The sequence below is a fragment of the Protopterus annectens genome, chromosome 5.part1 (assembly GCF_019279795.1).
Source record: "Protopterus annectens isolate FY-2018-M chromosome 5.part1, PAN1.0, whole genome shotgun sequence".
Classification (NCBI taxonomy): Eukaryota; Metazoa; Chordata; order Ceratodontiformes; family Protopteridae; genus Protopterus; species Protopterus annectens.
In genome coordinates this window covers 518,190,288-518,210,260 of record NC_056736.1, presented here as the reverse complement: position 1 = coordinate 518,210,260, position 19,973 = coordinate 518,190,288, and the positions used below count along the sequence as shown (strand labels likewise).

Below are 19,973 nucleotides of genomic sequence, written 5' to 3'. Positions count from 1 at the left end.
TAAACCTCAAGATGCACACACTTGAGACTCTCCTCAGTATGGAGAAAAGCGATGCCTGTGCAGTAACAGAAACCTGGTTCAAGGCTCCTGAGAGCACCACAGCACTACCAGGTTATAACTCATACCATGCGTTTCGGCCCCAAAACATGGACTGAAGCACAATAGGAGGGGGAGTATCTATATTCATCAAAGATACCTACACCTCCAGGTTAGAGGCACTGCACGAAGCATCAGAAACCATCCATGTGCAACTAACAGCGGGCAAAACTGCCTTTCAGTTTGTAGCCTGCTACAGAACACCCTCCCTATTACAGGAACCCCACTTAGCATTCCTAAGAACACTGGAGAATATGAAGGTCTCTCCAAACACTATGTTATTGGGTGACTTCAACTATCCAAACATTGACTGGGAAAACTACTCAAGCCCAAACACCCTCACCCAATGGTTCCTTAAATTTATAAACTCTAACGCAATGGAACAACTGGTCACCACTCCCGCAAGAGGGAACAACATATTGGACCTGGTCATCACCAACATGGGGACAATATGTTCCACACCAGAGGTAAACCCCTCATTGGTAAGATCAGACCATAAACAAATTTCTCTGGACATCCATATCCCGTCCCCACCCCCAGCCAAGGAAATCACTGTAAAGAATTTCTCCAAAGCCAACTTTGCACTTCTCAAGACTGAGGTGGAATCCTTCAAAGCCCCTGGGACAGAGGATAATACAGCCCAATCCGCAGAATCCTTTACAAATGCATTCTATGAGCACCTGCAGGAATGCATGGATCGTGCTATTCCAAATAAAACCAAGACTCACTCCTCCAAAAACAGGAGACCGGTCTGGTGGACCCCGGCCATAAATAAGCTATACAACAGAAGGAGGAAGCTACTACATGACAGAGCAAAATCCCAAAAAGGGAAGGCATCTCTGATCAGTATTAGCAAGAAACTTCGATCCCTCATAAAATCATCAAAGGCAAGAAAAATTGCCCTAGACACTAAAGATAATCACAAGGCCTTCTTTAGTTATGTCAGAAACATGGGCAGAAACTCCCAGATATTCTCTGAATTGTTGCATAATGGTACAAAATATACCAAACCTACAGACATAGCCAACATCCTGGCAGGCAGATTCAGCACAAACCCCCCCCCCTTCCCCCCCAAAGGAGCAAACACCTATCCCAACTGAATGTAACCTCCCTGACATCACAGATGCACAGGTGAAAGCTTCCCTCTCCAAAGCAAAAAACACAGCATCTATGGGACCGGACGGTGTCTCAGGCTGTGTCTTACATGAGCTCCAAGAAGAACTGAGCCCTTACATTAAGTCACTATTCAAACTTAGCCTTACTACAGGATATACCAAAGAAATGGCGTACGTACACAGGTGGTCCCACTCACAAAGGTGATGCCACTAGTCTGGTCTGTAAAGCTATGATCATGGAACTCATAAACAAAGACATTGGGAGCCTCCAGACACTGGACCCTACCCAATTCAGCTTTGTTAAGGGCAGATCTTGCCTCTTAAACCTAGTTGATTTCTTTGAAACAGTTACCAAAGCCATAGATGAGGGCAAGGTCGTCCACACAGCCTACCTGGACCTCTCAAAGCCTTGACACAATACCCCACTGGCATCATAAATAAGCTTACCAGCTTAAATATCAACCCTATATCACAAGATGGGTTGCAAACTGGCTCAGAGATAGAACCCACATGGTCAGAATCGCAGGTGCCATGTCTGAATCCAAACCAGTTACAAGTGGTGTCCCACAGGGCTCAGTTCTGGGACCTCTCTTGTTCGGTATATACTTCTCTGAGATTCAGGCTAACACGGGGGGATTATGGCTGACAAAGTTCGCAGATGACTGCAAAAGCTGACACAAGAATCCTCCAAAAGAGTCTCACAGAGACGGATGCTTGGTGCCAGAACCATGGCCTCAAGCTGAATGCTAAAAAGTGCATAGTCATCCCCTTTGGGAAAAACAAGGTGCCCACAAATTACCACATAGGTGGTAATCCATTAGAAGAAGTAATTAGAGATTTGGGGACCAACGTAGATAGTACTCTCTCCTTTGATAATCACGTTGCCAAAGTGGTTAGAAAGACCTTCTGTATAGCCCACCTTATCACGAAAGGGTTCGCATCTAGATCAAGAGAGGTCATTGTGCCCCTCATCAGGCCCATAATTGAATACAATGCCCCTTTTGGGATGTACCTTACCCGACACCTGCAGCAACTGGAGAGACCCCAAAAGTTCCTCACCAAGAAAATCATGGGCTACAAACAGATGTCCTATGCAGCTCGACTAAAGAAACTCCAGCTCTACTCAGTTGCTTACCACCTAGTCAGAGGCGATCTATGCCTGACGTACAAAGCCATGTCAAACCCAGAATTAATGGACATGCTCCACCTCAAAAAATCCAAGTCCCTTAGAGCTACACGCTCTGGGGACCTAAACCTCAGCACAAAAATAAATAGGACATGCTGGAGGGACAGATTCATTTTCCAGAGGCTCCCCTCACTCTGGAATAGAATCCCAATTCATGTTAGACATAGCCCCTCGCTGACCCACTTCAAGCAAAATTTGGATGCGTGGATGTGGGATCTCTCCTGTGTCCCTGCTAGACAGAGGCACAGTAAACTAATCTTAAAAGGGTACCTTCTGTGACCTAATTTACAGAGGCACAGTAGGCTAATCTAATAGGGAGGCAGAAGCCAGATACACTCTGGCTAGGCTTATAAATGCCCTAGGGCAGATAGCCTAGTATCTACCTATGAACCTATGTGAATTTTCACTGGCTGCTCAAGTGTCTTTTCACATCCAGAAAAAATATGTTATAGGTGAATTGATGATACATCAAATATAGATGCCATTAAGTGAAATGGTGATCCCCAAACACATGTGTGTGTGTGTGTGTGTGTGTGTGTGTGTGTGTGTGTGTGTGTGTGTGTGTGTGTGTGTGTGTGTGTGTGTGTGTGTGTGTGTGTGTGTGTGTGTGTATTGCATGCATGTGCATGTGTGTGTGTGTGTGTGTGTGTGTGTGTGTGTGCGTGTCTCACAATGTGCAGGTTCCTTGTTCAAGATTATTTTTTCTGCCTTGTGTGTTGGACTACATAATTCCAAATGGATAAAATACACAATTGGAATGACAATATGTCCCTAAGAGTTGACCTAGTAGTTCAGGATTTGGGAACTTATGTGGGCAGTGACCTAAATTTTGACCTGCATGTTTATTTATTTTATTTATTTATTTATTAACATTTGATTACCGGGAAAGTCTGACTGGGTAGAAGCCCATTTTTAGCAGATGCCCAGGGAGAAAAGCTCCAAATTATTACAAAACATTTTAAAAACAATAATGTTACATTTTTGAAAAATGAAACAAAAACATCTGCAGTTTAAATAATTTTAACAAATTAGACATAATTATATTGGTTAAGAATCAATATAAAGTATATGACAGTCATTTACTATGTAAAGAAATTTTAGACAGTTTGTAGAAAAATTAAAGCTAAGCCGGTCTAATACAAATAGGAATTGCAATATGAAGTGAGGAAAAAACAGGCTTATGATATATTTAGAGAGAAAGTCAAGGAAGAGAATTGGATAGCAGTAAGGAAGTAAGTGAAGAAGGGAAAGTAAGGAGGTATAAGAAATGAAAAGGTACTTGGTCACATTTAGGGATATAGTTTATCCTGATTTTGAGAAAGAACAGAGACAGATTTTAGCTAGGAAGTCTTTCAGAGTGGTTTTGAAAGATGGGAGGGAGGGTATAGACCTGATGGATACAGGTAAGGCATTCCAGGCCTTAGCAACATGTACAAGTACAGACAATGCCCAGCAGATTTGCTAGGTTTGTAGACAGGCGTTTTAGGTCACTAGATCTCAGTGACCAACTGGGAACATAGCAGTGTAGAATGTTTTTAGTGTTGGACAAGCAGACGGACGCTGGATGATTTTATAGGTGGTAAGAAGTTGTTTATATGTTAGTTGATGTGACGGTTCTAACCAATTTAGGTTTTTCAGTGCTATGCATTGGTGGATTCTGAAAGGAGTATTGCTGCAAATTTAGCAACTTTGTTATAGCATTGTTCAAGTTTTAATTTTTGTGAAGCTTGGAGGTTAGTAAGGATGAGACTGCCATAAAGAAGGGTGAGGAGAATATAAGTAGTGACAAGTGTAGTTTTAATTGCATCAGTGAGAACATTTTTGGCTCTGTAAAGTAATAGTTTACTATGAGAAGTGACTTCAATGGTTGCAGTATTAAGAAAGAGGACCTTAAATGTTGTTTTTTCATGAGAGAGAGATTTGGGGAAAAATTAGTAGCTTGGTCTTTTTTGGGTTGAGTATGAGTTCTGAGTTACAAAGCCATGTTTCAGTGGCTGTTAAAGCTTTCTGAGTATTTTTTTTGCAGGTGCACCATGTTGTCAGATGTGCAAATGAGAGTTGAATCATCTTCGTATTGTATTAGGGAGGCCTGTTGTGTGGAAGTATAGAGGGTGTTGGTGAAAATGTTAAATATGAGGGGATCAAGGATAGAGACTTGTGGTACACCAATGGTGACTGGGAGGTAAGGAGAGAGCATGGAGTGCTATTTTACTGACTGATACCTATTGGACAGGTAATTTTTGAACCACAGAAGGGTGGGCTAAGAGAGACCTTGTGAGGACATTTGAAGTAGAAGTTTGCTGTGACAAACTGTTTCGAAGGCTTTAGACAAGTCTAGAAGTAAGGAAGAGGCTAGTTTGCCATTTCTGGCTTTATTGACAGTATCTATATAGGTTAGAAGGGCAGTGCTAGTACTATGGGAAGGACAGAAGCCATATTGTGTAGGGGATAGGAGGTCTTCCTGAAGGAGATAGTCTAGTAATTGTTTTTTAATACATTTTTCAAGTACATTTGTCTGTTTTTATAAGAAAGTCCTTCTATTTTGCAAAGCTTATAAACAAAGAGATTGTGTCTAGATCTAGGGATGTCCTTGTGCCCTTTTACTCAGCCTTCTTTAGGCCAGTCATTGAATATAATGCCCCCTTTAACATGTATTTGTTCAGATGCATGCAACAAGTGGAATGCCCACAGATATATAAAAGGATACAAGCCTTAAACAGTATGTCCTACATGGACTGACTCAAAACACTGACACTGACACTTTACTCAGTATCCTATAGACTGTTAAAAGGTAACCTGTGTCTGGCATACAAGGCATCCCCAACCCATTACTAATGGTTTTACTGCACGTCAGCAAGTTAAATGGCATTAGAAATACCCATCTCTATCCTCATCTGAAACATCAGCAGAATGGTTTGGAGGTACAGGTATATCTCACAAAGAACAGACTTCTCATCCACATAAAAAAAAAAGTTCAACCCTGTCCATATTCAAGCACAACTTAGAATTATGGATGGGAAACAGGAACTTTACCCCAAGACTGCCCCCGTACTACTAATAGACAGAGGCAGTTCCTAAATGCTTTATCCCATGCATGGGTCCCTTCATATTATGTACTGTTTGCTCCCAGTAATTCTCATTAGAGGTGATATATAATTATTGGCCGTGGGATGGGTAAGGCCAATTTATAACCAAATGGGATAGGTTATTTTGAGTACAAAAAGGGAAATTATCTAGGCTTAAAATGGCCCACAAGGGCAGCTAGCCTAGTACTTACCTATGAACCTATGGAATAGGCTCACTCTCAACTCTGAACTGGATTAAGCTAGCAGTCACAGAATGAATGAATAAACAAATGATTTAGTCATTAAGTCTGCAACTAAAGGGAAAAAAATTATCTTTACTATGGAAGTTTTGCTGTCCACTATGAGCTTTCTATAAACTCTCAGTTTTAAACTGGTCTGGTCTGCAAAATAAGAAGAAATCTCTGGGGATTAAGCTGCACTTTCCTTAAATATGCAAGGAACATGATGATTACCATGCCAGGAGTATGTTTTCCTGTAAGTAGGCAAGGAGCACAATAATTACCACACCAGGAGTATGTTTTCCTGTAGGTACGCATGAAGCACAATGATTACCACACCAGGAGTATGATATGAAAACACTTCAGACAAGCTATCTTGTCATTGTTAGACATCTGGAGACTACATCAGCTAGTGCTACAGCAGGCAAACAACTGCAATTCCCATGCAGATGAAATCACTAAAAGTAGATATTTATCTACTTTTTTAATTTTATTTTGCACTAATGTCTTGTGTGACAATGACAGCCAAGCAAAATAATTTAACTGCTTCTTTGGTGTAAGCTAAAGTTACTTCTTTTATGAGAAAGGTGAAGTCTGTCTCAAGTCAGATGCTTATCTTGTTACAGTAATTAATATAGTGGATAGTAAGTGTATTTCAGGATTTGGGGATAGGGTTAGGGTTAGCAGTCATGAGTAAGGTGAGTCAGGGGGTTGAAGCTCCCTGAGTACCATACTCATGCATGCTAACCCTAACCCAACTCCTGACTTTCCCTTGCTCCTAACCCTAACCCTACATATTAACGTATGAAAACCCCATTCCCTAACAGCATCACTGTTCAGACAAAATTAGTCTGGGGTATTCTTAGGTTTTGAGTTCAGTGATCAGAAAAGAAAACTATTTGTTTCCTTTTTTACAATGTCTTGTTTTTGTTCTATTTCAAACTGCTGACATCAGTGTGGTTTGTACTGATGTTTATCTAGTTTGATAAAGTGTCATGTAATCATATAGGTAGATAGACAGATAGATAGATAGATAGATAGATAGATAGATAGATAGATAGATAGATAGATAGATAGAGATGTACACGCACACACAGAGAAAGAGAGAAAATGTTATATGCTTTTCTCTTTTTTCATCTAAAATTTTTAGTATAATTTTGAGCTTGAAATTAATAATTCTTCAGTTATCAAAGATAGTTATCAACTGAATCTGTCACATTTCTTTCAGGTTTAGGAGATGCCTGGGGACAACCAAGCCGAACAAGCCCAATGGACAATGTAGCAAAGGAGTTGGGCTCCCATTTACTGCAGGTAATCAGCTCTTTGGTATTTGTTCTGTTACTTGAGTCTTATTTAGATGTCATGTTAATGGCATATTTCTTCAGTCATTGTATTAGGTTGAAGAAAACAAGTTAACAGCCTTCCAAAAGTGATAATGAAGTTAGTCTAATCATTGCCTTGTTGTTAAAAGTTTGCACTAAGATGTCTGCATTTTAAAATACACTCTTTTGTGTCAAAATAAAAGCAATGGATTGATGGCAAAGTGGCCGCAGTGTTACCAGTGGAGAATCAGAGGACCATCTGCTGAATGCAAGGATATAATCTTACAGAGCACCTACAAGAGGTGGAAAGAAGGCCAAATATCACAAAGGTCTATGTCCACTTTCCAATTCTTATTGGATTAAGAACTCTGCAAGAACTCTACCATCTACATTTCCTGTATGCTGGTTGTTGTAATAGTACAGAGAAGGAAGGAGTGATATAGAGGATACCTTCAAATTATAATGCACATTTATACCCATATTCAAGCATGGATGTGTCCATCTTGCAGAATTTTTAAGACAACCATTGTATAATGAGAAGTAGCAAACCCCGATGAATGACAAAATATCATCATCTCCATTATTTTTCCTGTAGTCCTTATATAATCTGCCCCTGAGAGAGGTTGTGGCTATTAAGTTTCACAGGAAAATTCCTTACATATTGGAACATTTACAGTGAGACTATGAGAATGTAGATACAGTATAAATTTGCAGAGCTGCGGTTGGGAATTTTCATAGCAGAGCAGTCCAGAAATGGCAGTTGTGAAATGAATGGAAAAAAACATTATTATAAAACACTATAAATGTACAGAATTGCTCTTGTTTGTTATGTAGGAGTAAATGTGAATAATGACCTTTTTTGCAGGACTGACGCTGTCAGTGGCTTACTAACCGATTCATTCATTTTTCATCCCATTACTATATTCATTAAGTACTAGGGTAAAGCTACTACATTGCTATACTTATGTAAGTACTAGAGTAACACTACTGCAGGCATACTTTTGAACAAATGAGCATGAACTAACACTGACACACAAAATATATTGACTTTAAAATATTACCCTCTCCATCGTATTAGCCAGAAATATTATTTTGATTTCCTTTACCGGTTTCTGTCTTTTCATTTTAATGTAGTCTGTTCTCATCCTTTGCCTGACCATGTTTAATTTAATGTAGAATAATAGACTGCCAGGAAACATGCAATTCATTTTTGACTTTTAAAGACCTCACTTTCACCCTTGTGCGTACAGAAACCCTAATGTCTGTGCTATATCAGACTTACACCAAGTGTCTACCCCTTCTTGGGTGGTTGTGGCTTCACAGATAGTGACATAAGCTAATGATGTTTAAAGTAAACTACAGTTCACCAAAAATCTGTACCACACACCTTAAATTATGTTGCTTACTGTGAATTAAGACCTTAAAACTCTAACTACTAAATAAAAACAAAAGAAAGCCAAATACATAGACATCAATAACAGAACTTTGAAATGATGGGCTTCATACCTTTATTCTACCACTGAAGCAGTTCAGAATATGGATTTGGTACTTCCATTTGCTTTGCTTCCAGTTATTTGTCCTTTTTGGTCCATACTATGATCTTATGAGATCTCTTGTGAGTATGTATTGTTTCCTTTACCCTTCAGTGTTATGCAGTAGTTATGCACCACCCAGTTCTACTATATGTAGCAGCTTTGCTATCTGTCTGTCTGTCTGGGAATTTCAGATAGTAGGGTTAAATGACAATACCCGCAGTGGTGGTGCTGCATTAGCATTGTCACCTCACAGTAAGATGCTGTCTGGTTCGATTCTCAGCTAGAGCATTTTCTGCGTGGAGACATGCGTGAATGGGCGTACCTTCGTTGAAGGTTGTGCATCAGGGCTGGTAACTCGGTACGTAAAAATCAACTACCAATCATTAGCAGACCGGAGTTCCGCTGTGGCGACCCCTAACCTGGAAAAGCCGAAAGACACAACAAAGGGTTAAATGACAATATTAACATAAAATGCTTTTTGAAAGATAAAAGATTAAACATACAGAAGTGTAATATTTAACGAACATTTAATGAATTTTTTATATGCATTTGTTTGTGTATTTTATTCTTAGAATACATTCATGTTATTGTAGCACTTTAAGAGTCTTAATTAGTTGATTGTTTTATTGTTTGATGGTGTATAAAAGGAGGGGTTATTGCTTATGTGATTTTATTCTGAAGAAGTCTGGTTGATGAAAGTGTAATAAAAGTATTTGATGCTATTTGATGCATTTCATTTGGCTTTAGAAGTCTCTGATGTATCCAGTGGTTGTGGTGGTGTTTTGGTTTTGAATTTCAGATAGTATAGCGGCGGTGGTGGTGCTGCGGTAGCGTTGTCGCCTCACAGTAAGACATTGTCCTGGTTGATTCTCAGCGAAAGCGTCTTCTGTGTGGAGACATGCATGAATGGGTGTACCTTCGTTGAAGGTTGTACGTTAGGGCCGGCAACTCACTACATAAAAATCTACTGCCAATCATTAGTGGACCAGAGTTCCACTGTGGCGACCCCTAACCGGGAAAAGCTGAAAGATACAACAACAACTGATAAGCATACTCTTCCTCTGCTGGTTTACAGGTGTATATGTACATCCTTGCATACTTTCAAGAACTAGATGCGTGGCTGTAGTTTGTGGCAAATAGTGCAAATAGTGGAACTCCAGACTGCTGAAGTGCAGTTCACCAGAATTAAATGAGTGATCTGCCATTGTTTTCAATTTAGTATCTACCCATAACTTTAGGCTGCTTTTGCAAGGAGCAAGTTCTCCTGCATTACATTCTCTACTACTTCCATAGTCATAAACCACTGGAAAAAACAATCCCTTTCCCTTGCAAAAACAGTTTATGGCTACCTGCATGTGCCAAACAGAGCAAAGTGCTGATTTACTAAGCTCATTTTAAGAGCGGTACGTCAGTAGTTGGTAATCTGCTATTTTCACCATATCTATGATTGCTATATTTCTCTGTCACAGATTCAAGTTTATATGTTTATATTAGGTTATGGGTTTGCAGACAGTTACATGCCTAGTCAATAACAAGAGGTCAGAATTTAACTCTGTGCCTTGTATCTATAATGTTAAGATTTTAACCATTATGTCAACACCCCCATCCCCCAAAAAAGACCAGAGCGTTATCTCAACTCACCACATAGGAACTCATTAAATAGTTTCATAGGTAAATATTAGGCTAGCTGTTGTTGTGGGCCATTTTAAGCCTAGCTAATTTCTCTCTCAACAGTGAGAGTCAAACCCTACACCTTGTTTCTGTAACGTAAATACCTTAAGTATTATGCCACTCCCTTCCAAAAATGCATTGAAGCTTCCTTGATGAGGAATTGAACCCAAACTGTAGCAGTGAGAGTGTAGAATCCTACCCAGTAGACCACCAGAGACCCCTATCATTGGGGGATTTATCAAAACAGGGACACCGTATTATGAACAGGAGTTGTTTTCTATGCTTGCTTTGGGCACTGGTTTTTGGTCTACAGGTCAAAAGCTGCTTATCAATGGCAGTTGCTCATCCTAGCAGAAATGAAGATGGATCCAGTACTCTACATTCAAGCTGCAGGACATTTCAGCAGTCTACTGGTGATAAGGATGATGTCTCTTTAATATCCAGAATTGACAATCAAAGGCAACCTATGGCTGGGGACTCCACCATTTTCAATCCAACCAGGCTGTATACAGAGAGTAGAAATAAAATTATTTAGCTGAAGGTATTGCTCTAAATTCTTAGACTCTCAACAATCATGTGCTGGAATTTAAGTATCTGCATCTAGGACACTGTGTACCATCTTGATACGTGTGATGTAGCACAAAGGCAAACTTCTAACATTCTAACTTTCCACAATGCCCCTATGAATGTCACAGCACCATGCAGACAAGAAACATCACCATATTGACAAGTCTGATGGTGACTACAGACACAATAGTCTGCACTTCTGTAGGAATTATCTCCCACTCAGGACCAAAAAGTCTTGAGTATGTAAGCAGAAAAGAGTTCTACTTAATCACATGCCAGGAAGAGTCTGGCATATCTGGAGCAAATACCACTGGACTCTCAATGACATCAACATTTGGCAAATAAGGGACCTGGGCCAAAATTTCCCCAAGGCAGAATGCCTCACAAACTTTGTGTTGGAAAAGTGCCACTACAGTAAGGCATATAAGTTGTTGAGCACAGGGCATCGGCAATGTGTACAATAAGCACACCATATTTGGACTCATCCTTGATGCCCCTTGGGGAATGTAATGCAAAATCAGTGACACAATGATTGTAATAATGTGAAACACATGATAACTGGAACATATGGTCCCTTCTGATCCAGGGAGATAGGCGGATCCAGGGCCATAGTAATCATTGCTGCCTGTCTGTTATGAAAGTATGTGATAAGGAAGACATATTTTAGCTTTCTTGACTGTGTCTGCTATCCTTCATTATACAATAAGCAGTAGAGTTATGCACTGCAGTTTTCCCAGAAAGTAATACACACAGACCAACCATATGCATTTCTGGGGTACATACTTAGGAAAAAAAACGTGAAACTGTCCAAGGAGGGAGCATTCTTATGAAAAATGCATTATGTTCTCCCAATGGGATGCATACTTCTGAAGAATGTCTCAGGTTCATGCAAGCACAGTGCTGTTGTCCAGTATTGCTGCAAGGAGTCACGGACATCCCCAGTACCACGGATCTCCACTTCCCCAAATGAAAAAAACTCTACATACCCACGCATGTGCATCCCCAGCCCTCCCCCCTACACACTACTATTTCTCCACACTGATGTATCCTGATCAGGGACACTGATTTTTCCATTTCAAGAGGCAACAATACTGGTAAATCACAAATCTGGGCTGTCTGTTAATTGGAAAAAACTGTGATTTTTCACAGAATGTGGCATTTTAGGACACAGCACTCATTCACTACAACATGTATTTCTTCTCATACTTATTACTTATAATACTATCACATTGCTTTGTTGACCATTTGGTACATATAATCCATTTTAATTTTGCATATAAATTCCCAGATTTCATCTCCTGAAAATGGAATTTCCTTTTTTTGAGATCCTGATCTTTAAGTGTTAAAGCAAATATGTAGTCCACTGTATCCACCAATGCACTTTACAGTGAATCTAGTTCATGTAAAATGAGCCACACACAGAACCGGATCCAGCAGTAGGCAATCAAGGCAGCCACCTTGGGCCCACTGGATGACAAACTTACATTTCTTTCCAGACAAATAAGGCTAGCGAGCAGCAACGAGGTAAGTGGAGTGTGTATAATGCCCTAGTTATGACTGAGAGGTTAATTAATTTAACCAGGCTCAAACCCTGCACCTTAGTTACAGGGGACAAGAGCCCGAATCCTCTACACCAACTACCAGACTATTAGCTTTAATGCATTTTCAAGGAATTGTAAGTTTCAAGGGAAGAGAAGTTTACTGCTGCTCATGCTAGGTCTGTTTTCAATGTACAACTGTTTTGTGTAGGAAATGGTCATTACTGTTTGTGCTAGAGATTTTCTAAGTGTTAGTAGCACAACATTTAGCAAGCTTGCTCTTGATGCAGATGTCTGTGGTGTTAATAATGTGCTGTAGTTTAAGGGTGGGGTGCTGCAGTTCTGAGTGTGTCCTCCTTTGTAATTATGAACCTTTTGTTGTTTTCCACCCATGATATTCCATTACAAATTTAGCAGCTTACTATTTTTAATGTAGCATAGGGCAATTTATTCTTCAAGGGCATCAGGCACTGACTTCGTAGATGAAACGCTGAAATCTAAAGTTGTTTGCTAGTAGCAGCCTCTTCATTATTTACAGATCTCTTTAATGTGGAATTATTCAGATGACTTTTATTTCTGCAGATATTGTGCAAATTTACTGACACTGGTGGATTGCAATGAAAGAAGTGTGAGGGGCCTTTTGTGGTTGAAATGTTCTGAAATGGGCAGTTTTGCCAATATTGGTTGATACATTTTGTTTCATTGCTTACTGGAAAAATGTTCAAAACAAATTTAAAATATACTCTAACAAGTGGTGTTGTATTATACTAAGAATATAATTTAATACAATCAGGAAGATAAATCAAAGAACACATGCATGTGTGCATGGTCCTAAATGTGTGTAAGTGGCCTATGGTTTGAAAACAGCCCAAAGGTAAACTTAATCCATCATTGGCCAGATGCTTTTCCTTTGAATGTGGTTTTCAATGCCATTTCAATGTATGTGAATTTCAAGGACAGAGATGCTTACTGTTAATGCTAAGTAAGATTTAATTGTGAGACTATATTGTTTTATTTAGTAAATCTGTAACAGTGTTTGTGCATTAAAATTTGAAATCAAAGTTTTAGATTAAATTTAAATATCTCTAATCATTGTAGACATAAAGAAGAAAGTGGTATGCACACTGTTTGAACAGTGTTTATGGTAAGGAGAAATAGCCACATAATGGGACACTGGAATGGCTGCTGGGAGTGGGCTGCTATGGGGGGGTTGCTGGGGGACTCCAATCCATTACCCTGCCTAGGGCCCTATTTGACCATGATCCAGCTCTGCACACAAATAAACACACACACACACACACACACACACACACACACACACACACACACACACACACACACACACACACACACACACACACACACTAAAGGATCTTCTTCCTGTTACCTTTAACATTATTCCAGTGCAACCAGTAGCACACCTGCAACTCAGTAATGCTGTGCATTGTAACTGCAAACTTCAAACAGAGCACACAGCTGCAAAAGATACAGATTAATGTTTACCCACTGCTGACTTCACCACAGACTTAAAATTAATAAATGCTTTGAATGACCGTACATTGAAGGACTGAGTGGAAAAAATGAGTCTCTGCACTTTGATTAGCTAATCACCATTTCCAAGTTGAAGCTCTCCCTCTCTAATATAGAGACAGAATACACACCTGCACAGATGCACAGGGCTTATTGTGTTACAAGTTGACTGGCCAGCTTAGCCCCTAGCTCTGCTAATATCCATCTAGCTATCTGGGAAGAAAAATGTGTACTCATGTCAATTTTATAAACATATTCACATCTACTGTCATTATATTGGTGATATATTTTCTTCACAGCAGGGTTCACAACAACACTTACATAATTTTGTGGATTATTTAAGAAACAATAGCTTAATAGTGGCCCACTATAAGATATTATCATGTTAAACTGATGATGATGAAATAGTAAAAGATGAAGCTACTGCAGACATGCATACAATAGTTTATAAGAAAATGGCACAAGAGGACATATTGCTATTTTTGTAGCATTTTACATTGACATATGTTATGACATTGTAAGTAGTTGCATAGGTGAATTGTTTTTTAGTGGATCAGATGACTCAAGGAAATGTTATGGCAGAGAGTATAAGTGTGCTGTATCAGAAACTAATCTTGCATATATCTATAAAAATATAAATTATATAGCTATGCAGTATTATGTACATACAATGGATGCAGTCAATACCATCTCTGGGAGTCACAAACATTGTGTTATGTGGCCATGTAAGGACAAAGTAGCATCAACAAGGTAGTGCGAAGTGGCTGAAGCTGATTAACAAAGTAAAAAAGCCAATTAGTGCAATAGAGATGAACTAATAAAGGAATGCACTGTGAAAACTCACAGTTCATGTAACGAGGAGTATTGCATCACCACCATCACATGATTTGATGACTCCAGTAGCATTCGTTTAGCATGCTTGCAGCAATACAAATTAACATATGCAACAAGGCACTTCTAAGAGAACAGATGATAGCCATAGTAAGCGCCTGTGTTCAAAATCCCCACCGATGTTATTATAATAAATAGAAAGGAAATGGTATACAGGACAGTAAGAAATTGGGAAGAGTGAGAAAAAAGCACACAGAAGAGCAATTGGAGGGAAGAATGAGAAAGCAAGGGTACCATTTTTCTGTAGGGCAGATGCCCTTTTTTGTTTTTCTTAAAAAAAGTCAGAGGGGAAAGATAGTAAGGGAAATATAAGGACAGAAGAGAAAGTATAAAGATGATAGTAGTGGCAGGCAAAAAGAAGACAAACATGAATGAGGTGGTGGTGACATAAAAGGGATGCACAAAGGAAAAAGACAAATAGAGGGAGGACAACTGGTGATGGGGAGTGCTGGACTACAAAGTGGAAAGGAAGAGAAATCCCATGATGGGAGATTGGGTTGTGTAACAGCAGACATTCATGTTGCCCAGTGCTGCATCCAGCCAAAGGTCAGTCACCACCATGACCATTTTCCCACTGAACCCAGCTTCTGGTGATGGGGTGAGCAGGGTGGCAGTTAGACAAAGATATGCTCCAGGTGGCTAATGTATGTGTCAAGCTACCATTTTACCAACACTCTCAATATATCCTCCATCTTTTGTCAGGTCACATATCATGACATACTGAGTGTCCCCAGATGGAGAGCCTACAACCCCCACTAGTGACAGACCATGGGAGACCACCACAGAGCACTCCACATCACCTGTAACTGAATGACCTTCCCTGCAGACATGCAGGCCTGGAGATAACTGAATTCCCAATAGGTGATGGCAGGACAGGTTGATGTTGAGGTGACCACTGACACACAACAGCCACAAGTATGGTTCATACTACATAAAATAGTAACTTAAATGGATGCAAATAAAATGACAAAGAATAACTAATTATAGAAGATGGGTAGTGATAAAGAGAGAGAGAGAGACAGATACAGACAGACTGATAGAAAAAATATATATATATTAGCAATGCTCTGTGTAATAAGTCAGACATTGAAGTACCCAGAGGATTACAAATGTTGTCAGGTATGCCGTGTCAGTATAGATGATAAACCTGTCAGAACAAAGAGTATTATTGCTGGCAGGGTGCCACAGAAAACAGGATGACAAGCAGTCCTCCTGACTGTATGTGAGGAGAACAATGTATGTGGTCTACCGAGTTACTGTAGGGACTATGAAAGGTGGACTGACATGCCTTTGGTGCACTGTTGCAGGGCCACAAGACATGCAAGGGGTTGGTGGACATGAGCTACTATATGGAAGCCAGCAGGAAGTAAGTCACTGGGACAGGCCACAGCTGCCAAAGCTGTCACCTAACTAAGGGCCTCATACAGTAGTTGGTGGTCACATACTATGATATATGCCAGCTAGGAGTGCATTGCAGAGCATGTTGCTATAAAGCATGCCCAGGGTATTCTAGGTAGAACTGGCACTGGCAGGGGTCAAGCAAGGAAGAGAGCATGCAGTGTGCCAGTCAGGCAAACCAAAGGCAGGGCCATGGCAATGGACATTACACATTATGCGAAACTCACAGGTGTGATGTAGACTGTGGCATAAGGCCTGCTGAAGGGAAAACCAGAGGAAGCGCACTGATCAGTACCCTGACAGCACCGGCATTTCACAAAGTTAAGGTCAGGACAGCAGGGCAACCTGGCATGTACAGTGAATGTGTATCAGGAAACATGTATTACTGTACGGTGGTTTTCCACTACTAGCTACAATGTAACAATATGCAATTCTGCAGGTATCAACAATATTACTGGTATGTACTGTATGTACCTCTACATCTGGAGATCTGTTCCGTATGCCTCCAAAATGTCTGCTTATTGCCCTCAATCTCCCCATAAGGTGAAAAACATTAAAAAAGGAAAATGTTTATGAATCAAATGTCCAGCACTTGGCAGAGCAGGTAAGACTAAAGTACAATACAAATGCATCTGTTATGAGTACTTACTGTAATCTTGAAGAAAACATTAACGCATTTGCATTGATGGACATTTCAAGTGTCATGTGACATGCATAAATGGCACCAAGACAAAGCAACATTGCATGATGCTACCATATAGTGGTACATACAGGACTGGAATGCAAGAATGGTGTTTGGGATAAGAATGACATGATAGTCTGATTTTATGTTGGCAGCACAAGCCACATCTGACTTCAAGATTGCTTTATAGCACCTCTAGAGACCTTAACGTCTCTTAAAGTAACTGCATCCATGCAGAGGTCAGTGACCTTTTCAGACATGTTCAGTGTGCTTTTCCACAATTCATGCATGTGTGTGGCTAGGTATGAGCCTTATTATGTAGTTTTGGTCAGGTATACATTGCATAAAACATGCAGTTCAGAGACATTTAATTGTGATTGGCTCATTAAAATAACTGCCATGCTATAAGATTTGGAACTGCACAATTAATACAGTGAAAGCCATTAATGTGCTCATGGTGCTATGGACATTTCCTTCTTGAAGAGAAGGATTTAGAGACCGCTGATTAAATGTATACAGTGCACACAGTTTACAGATGCTGTGAAAGTATCCGAGAGAAGTGACTTGTGGGAAGAATGCGTGGGCACCCTTACTCCTCTTTCACCGTTGTTGCTGTTGCATGGAGGTTTTGACAGTATCTGACTGCTGAGAGGTAGCAGGAGCAACAGAAGGGTTTGTTATCTACATTTACAACTTATTTGTGCAGTACTTTATTAATGACAGCATAAATATCTTTGATGGAAGTAGCGGACACAGATTATATGCAATGGTGGGTAGCCATCCAAATGTGTCTTTCTGATGTGGGGTATCTAAAGGCATATATATGGACTGAGAAATAGTGCATATACAATGTGGGCTGAGGTGAGCTTCTCTTAATGACATTAACATGCACCACACTACCTGGGGGGGCCAACACAGGAGATGCATGTACCATACTCAGATAAAACTTGTAGTGTGTCTCACCTTCCTGTTGTGAATGCCAACTATGAAGGCCAGGGTGCCAACACCACTGCACAATGACAATGCTGTTACCATACCTTGCTGCTTGTGTGAAACATTCTGCAATGGGGAGGGTGCAGAAATCAAAAGATAGACAGGTTCATAGCTAACAGATAATGTAGACTATCATTAAGGGGACAGACGAGGTACAGATGTAAACAAAAAAAAAATACACCACTTGAGGGTGTAAAATATAGCTCTAGGTGATTCAGTCAAGCTGACTAATGTCACCAAATGGGCATGGTTATCTGCTGGTGATAAGTGGGTTGAGGACCCGGTCTATTCTGACCTATGCCAGGGACCCATGCTAAAGGCGTGAAAGGTGTCTGTGCCCCTATTAGGCAATGTGTGCCCACCATAAAGTCCAGCAGCCATGTCATTAAGCTACTGGCTGGCTGGTGTTCAGTTGCCCTGTCTGAGTTACCTAGGATAGCTATGTTGAGCGAAAGCTGGTTGCAAAACCAATCAACCTGACAAACATGAACTGGGAATTGCTATATTCAATGTAGGTTCACTGACAGGATGCAGCTTGGAAGTGGATGACATGATGATACGGAGGATGCTGGACATACTATGTATCCAGGAGATGAGATGGAAGGGCAGTGCAGCAAAGCCACTTGGCTTGGGATCCAGACTCTACTACTCGGGAGGGGGACAGGCTAGAAGTGATGTGGGAATTTTGTGAGAGAGAGGCTTCAGAAAGCAGTGAGGGATGTCATCAGAATTAGTCACAGACTCATAACAATCAGACTCCAGTGTAATGATAGGGCAGTATTCATAATCTCAGTCCACGCCTCACAGCAGGATTGTGATAGTGAGGAAAAGACTGTATTCTGAAAGAAGTTACAGGTCCTACTAGATAAAATAGGACAACATGAATTGGTGTTAATAATGAGTGACTTGAATGTACATCTTGGGATAGACAGAACGTGATATGGGGACTGCCTGGGTCTACATGGGTGGGGCAACAGGAATAAAGAAGAAGAAGAAGCCATTCTAGACTTCTGTCTGGCAAATGGCTTGATAGTAGCCAACACATGGTTCAGAAAGAGAGACAGTCACAAGATCACATACAAGAGAGGCTAACATGCATCTCGGGTTGACCTCCTCCTAGTAAGGAAAAGGCACTGGGGCAGAATCAATGATTGCAAAATCTCTTTGTAAGGAAAGTGCACTGGGGTAGAATCAGTGATTGCAAAATCATCCCCAGTGAAACAGTCAGCCCATAGCATAAACAGTGGCTGTCACAATCAGCTGCAAGCAGTGGTCAAAGACAGGTCTGTGGTCAACTGAGACCAGGCTGAAGACCTGGAAGTTGACTGGAGAGAAAATACAAAAGTTCAAGGAACTACTCAGGGCTCTAGCACCCCAATAATAGGAAATATGTGGCATTGAAGAAGAATAGCATCACCTCAAAACAGCATAGTTACGATTGTAGAAAAGATATGTGGCCAAGCCAGGTTTGGAAATATGGTACATAAGGAAAGCCGGTGGTGAAATACAGAAGTCGAGGAAGTCATCAAAAGAAAGAAGGAGTGCAGGAAAAAGTGTAAGAAAAGATGGACCAACTAGGAAGGAATACTGGTTGGCTAACAAAGAAGCTAAGAAAGGAGATGCAACAGCAAAGAACAGGGCATTGGAGGCACTCTAACAGCTTCTGGAAAATGACTCAGTAGGTGGCACAAAGAAACTATATCAGGTTGCAAGGCAAAGACAGAAAGATAAAGAAGATAATCAGACATCATTCATAAGGGATGCCAGTAAGAACCTACCAGTCCACTGTGCATCAAAGGCTGATGGAAGGATTACTTTTATCAGCTTCTTAATGAAGAAAACCCCACAGAAGCTACACTGGCCTATACACAGCCTATAATGAGAGGAGAAGAAGAAGGGCCCACCCTAGAAGAAGTAAGAAAGACACTAAGGAAAATGAGGTCAGGGAAAGCAGCAGGCTCAGATGAGGTCACATCAGATAAGATAAAGATGCTGGGTAAGATAGGGGAGAAACAGATGACCAGAGAATAAGCATCCTTGAGCAAATGTACAAGAACAAAAGGGGACATCCACAACTGTGGGCAGTACAGAGGCATCAGACTCCTGTCACATTGCATGAAAGTTCTGGAGAGGGTGACTGATAAA

The 19,973-nt window shown here is 40.5% G+C and overlaps 1 protein-coding gene across 1 annotated transcript in view; it reads left to right on the top strand.

Moving 5' to 3' along the window:
- The window catches only part of SIM2 (SIM bHLH transcription factor 2), a 1,026,265-nt gene that overhangs the window by 402,001 nt on the left and 604,291 nt on the right, over window positions 1-19,973 (top strand). Inside the window, exon 2 of the mRNA XM_044073136.1 lies at window positions 6,930-7,012. Coding sequence (XP_043929071.1) covers window positions 6,930-7,012 — 83 coding nt within the window. The remainder of the gene's footprint in view (window positions 1-6,929; window positions 7,013-19,973) is intronic.